Below are 3,717 nucleotides of genomic sequence, written 5' to 3'. Positions count from 1 at the left end.
GTAACGTTAGTTGTAAGATAAACTAAGGTCATAGAAACGTACACATGCCTCTATTGATCTATGTGGCTCTCATTTGTCCCAAAGAAAAAAGCCTCGAAATACTCTGAGTTATAAAAACCGACACAGACAAAGATTCCAGACATGAACGTGACACATAAACCGGTAAAAATTTAAGAAAATATAAATAATTGAATATAATCACGTGTATCAGAAAACGAGTCACTTGAATTGAACGAGTCACTTTCAATTTATAATAATCAAATATACAGTTGTCATAATAATCTGAATAGTCTATTGGGAATATTCAAAACCAATCAAAATCATAGGGCTTGGCCCTCCAAACAAACTAACAATAGTACTTTTTTGTGTATTCTACTATGTTTAACTTTATTATCAACCACCAAGCGAAACCGATTTTCGGTTCGCCTAGTTCCATCGAGCTGTCTAGCTGCAAGCTTGGATTGCAGCATCTGGTATATGAGCAAATACAATAGAGAGAGGACCAACTGTTATTGGCTTCGAAGAATCGACATATATAGGATTCAAAGGAGGAATATCACCATCCGAATTTACACTTAGAATGTTTCCATTTAGTAACATTGTTTGGCTATGTAAATTTCCATCCTTTGCTGTTAAATGATATTCTCTTCTCTGTAACTTTCCCGCATTCTGAGGCGGAGGTTTCTTCGCATAGTTTAACGTCACTCGTGCATTGACAGTGGCGCTGTCGTCCAAGTTGAGAAACAGTATTGTGATTCCCTTCTGTAAGATAGTATCATCAAATCAGATTTCGCAAAATAACATACTACGAAAAAATCGTACTACAAAACTTCACTCACAGATTCCTTTGCGCAATGAGCATAAGTTCTGATCTTCTTTGTTCCGTAGAACGTAGTTGATAGGACGCGTGATCCCATGAGTCGGTGCCAAAGAAGAGCACTGTAATAGTCTGGATTTGGCATGAAAGTAGTTGTGTTCAATAAACCGTAGTTTCCTCCTATCAATGTCTGTCTGCAATATGTGCTGGTGCCATAAGTAGCTGACATGCCAAGCTGATCCAAATACCTGCATTCATTCGATTTGATTATATCGATAAAACACGTTAAAGAAACTCCTACTGATGTATTCATAATCGCGGAGTTACACTAACCAGAAGCTGTTGACAAATGCATCGGATACAAGATGGCGGCCACTATTGTAAGACCCTCCAGCTTCACCAACCCATGCTTTAGCCGAGTTTCGTGAACTTCGAAGTACATTTTTAAGGTCGCGGAATGTGTTAGTCACTCCATCGAGAAAGGTTGGATCGAGAATTTTCTCGACTAAGTGATCATCAACTCCTGTATGGAAATAGCTCTCTTTTAAAATCAAACTCATGGAATTTGAGAAAACACGAAAACTTATCATGTTTTGGCGGAACTTACCTGGTCCGAGGTTATAAATATGGTGTGTGATCACATTTGCGGATTCCCTCGATTTGTTTAAGAATTCCGTAAACCAATTCACATCAAAGAAGCCTCCAGGTGCAATGATTAGTGGCTTTGGCTCAACCCCTCTATATACATCTTGAACTATATTTTTCAAAGCAATTACATCAGAAGCGTATCGATCCGCAGTAACACTTGCTCCAATTGCATTTCCACACAATTCATTACCTGTCCAATAAAAAAAAGCTTCTTGTGATTTCCATTTTTCTTTTGAGTCTAATTGTAACCAAGGAAACATTCACTTACCGAATTCCCAACCATGAATTGTATACTTCTTGGCAACCGTATAACGTATAAGAGACTCGGCATTGGCATAGTTCCAAGGTCCAACCGCAGGAACAACACCAGCATCAGAAGTAAAAGACCTTCCAGCAAGAGCATTTAATCCAAATATAACTTTAACTCTGAAAGATCACAAAAGATGAATCTGTTTAGTCCTAATTCACAATTTCTTTTTATAACTCTAAAGGAAGAAGTGATTTTTACCCTGCTTTTTGAAAAAAGCTGTTTAGCTCATCCCATCTTTGCATTGGTAAGCATCCATGAGTGAAACCAAAATTAAACCTTGCTTTAGGATTCAGCACAAATGGAATACAAGATTCCATATTATCTTTAGTCCCATATGTCACAATATCTTGCAAGGTGCCACCTAATCTAATTTTCAAGGGTGAAAAAGCTGCAAAACATTCAGAAGCAATTTTATCTTAATAATCTCTCAAAACTAGTAATGAAACACGAATTAAATTTCTCTGAAACATAAACAGACATCTGAATTTTCCATTACCTCTTACTGCATTTAACAAAATTTTGTTATTAAGATCCTGCATGAAATCAAAATTACAAGATCAAAATCATCTCTTTAACTTCATCAACTCTATAACATTCCAAACTCGAAAATGAAAAGTTTATGATATAATCTCATCATTACTTTGCCAGAAAATAATCAATTTGTTCTCCACAATTAATTAGTACAAAATGATTCTCTTTACTAAAAAAGGTATAATTTTTTTTACAGAAATCATTTAGCAACAGAACTAAAACAACCCAAGCATCATAAGAAAAGAAAAATCATATATTTTTATGATATTGGAATAATAACTTGCAGCAATGAAATTATACCAGATTAAGCAGAGAAGCATGACCCCAACTGCATTTTCCCCAGTCACATTTCTCAGGTGGCCACCAATCAATAGTTGCACAAACAAAATCATCATCAATCCTTCCAATAAAAGCTTTGCCATGAATGACAACAACTCCTTTATCAGAAGCTGAAGAATTTCCTATACCATTAACTCCAATGAAGTAAAAGCATAAGAACATACCCAGAAGCTTATTTTGATAACCCATTTTCTGAATCAATAAAAGTTAAGATCTTTATGGCTTTTGCATAAATGGGTCAGCAGAAACAAGAAAGAGTTGAGGTTTTGTTACTGCAGCAGTAGTATGACAAAAACTTTGGTACAAGAAAGTTTGTTATGTCTGTACAAAGGCCTGCTGGAAAAGACAGTAGAATTTTTCATTTGTATATTGCTGGCAAAATATTTGGTATATTTATACAAACAATGTGAGAGAAAAACTCACTCTCACTCAGGTTGAAAACATTCATTATTTATATATTTTTATTTCCAAATTAATGTTAGGAAAATGAAAAAAGGTGACAGTTTTATTTTACAATTTACTAGGATGAATGCACCCAAAAAAAAAAACTTAAACTTTATATATATATATATATATATAATTAATTCTAACATGTATCCCAAGAACATAAATTAATGATATATTTATAGAAATATTTTTTTGAAACGAGTGTATTTGATTTTTTAAAATTTAAGATTTCATTTTATTCTACACAAATTTTTTAGTAATAATAACATTAACTTTCGTTCTAAAGGCACAAGTTAACATAACTATAACTATATATATATATATATATAATCAAATCATTTTATGATGTTTTTTATATTATTTTTTTAAGTGTCACTAAAAGCATTTATTTTAGATGATTTAATTGTATAAGATTTTTTCATTTTCGATGCATGCAAATCAATCTATTTATTTTAAGAGTAATAAATCATTTTAATTCCTAAATAAAATTTACAGAACTAAGACTTTGAAAATATTAAAAAAAAAATCATTTATTTATTTATATTTAGGCATACTGCAACTAATCATGAATTATTTGCATTTGCCTCAAAAACATTAAACAAGGACAACGTCTATAAATTTTCAT

The 3,717-nt window shown here is 32.8% G+C and overlaps 1 protein-coding gene across 1 annotated transcript; it reads right to left on the bottom strand.

The window, feature by feature from the left end:
* Nucleotides 1–223: 223 nt before the first annotated feature.
* Nucleotides 224–3,053, bottom strand: LOC127073470 (heparanase-like protein 3). Its single transcript, XM_051014624.1, has 8 exons — nucleotides 2,607–3,053; nucleotides 2,272–2,308; nucleotides 1,974–2,163; nucleotides 1,734–1,891; nucleotides 1,425–1,655; nucleotides 1,151–1,340; nucleotides 840–1,065; nucleotides 224–762 (listed from the first exon to the last, which is right to left on the bottom strand). Exons 1-8 carry the CDS (start codon nucleotides 2,832–2,834, stop codon nucleotides 445–447), a joined length of 1,578 nt encoding a protein of 525 aa, XP_050870581.1. The 5' UTR covers nucleotides 2,835–3,053; the 3' UTR covers nucleotides 224–444.
* Between the last annotated feature and the right edge of the window lie 664 nt (nucleotides 3,054–3,717).

The sequence above is a fragment of the Lathyrus oleraceus genome, chromosome 4 (assembly GCF_024323335.1).
Source record: "Lathyrus oleraceus cultivar Zhongwan6 chromosome 4, CAAS_Psat_ZW6_1.0, whole genome shotgun sequence".
Taxonomy (NCBI): domain Eukaryota; kingdom Viridiplantae; phylum Streptophyta; class Magnoliopsida; order Fabales; family Fabaceae; genus Lathyrus; species Lathyrus oleraceus.
The sequence above is the reverse complement of the archived record's forward strand: the minus strand, read 5'-3'. Positions and strand labels throughout refer to the sequence as shown.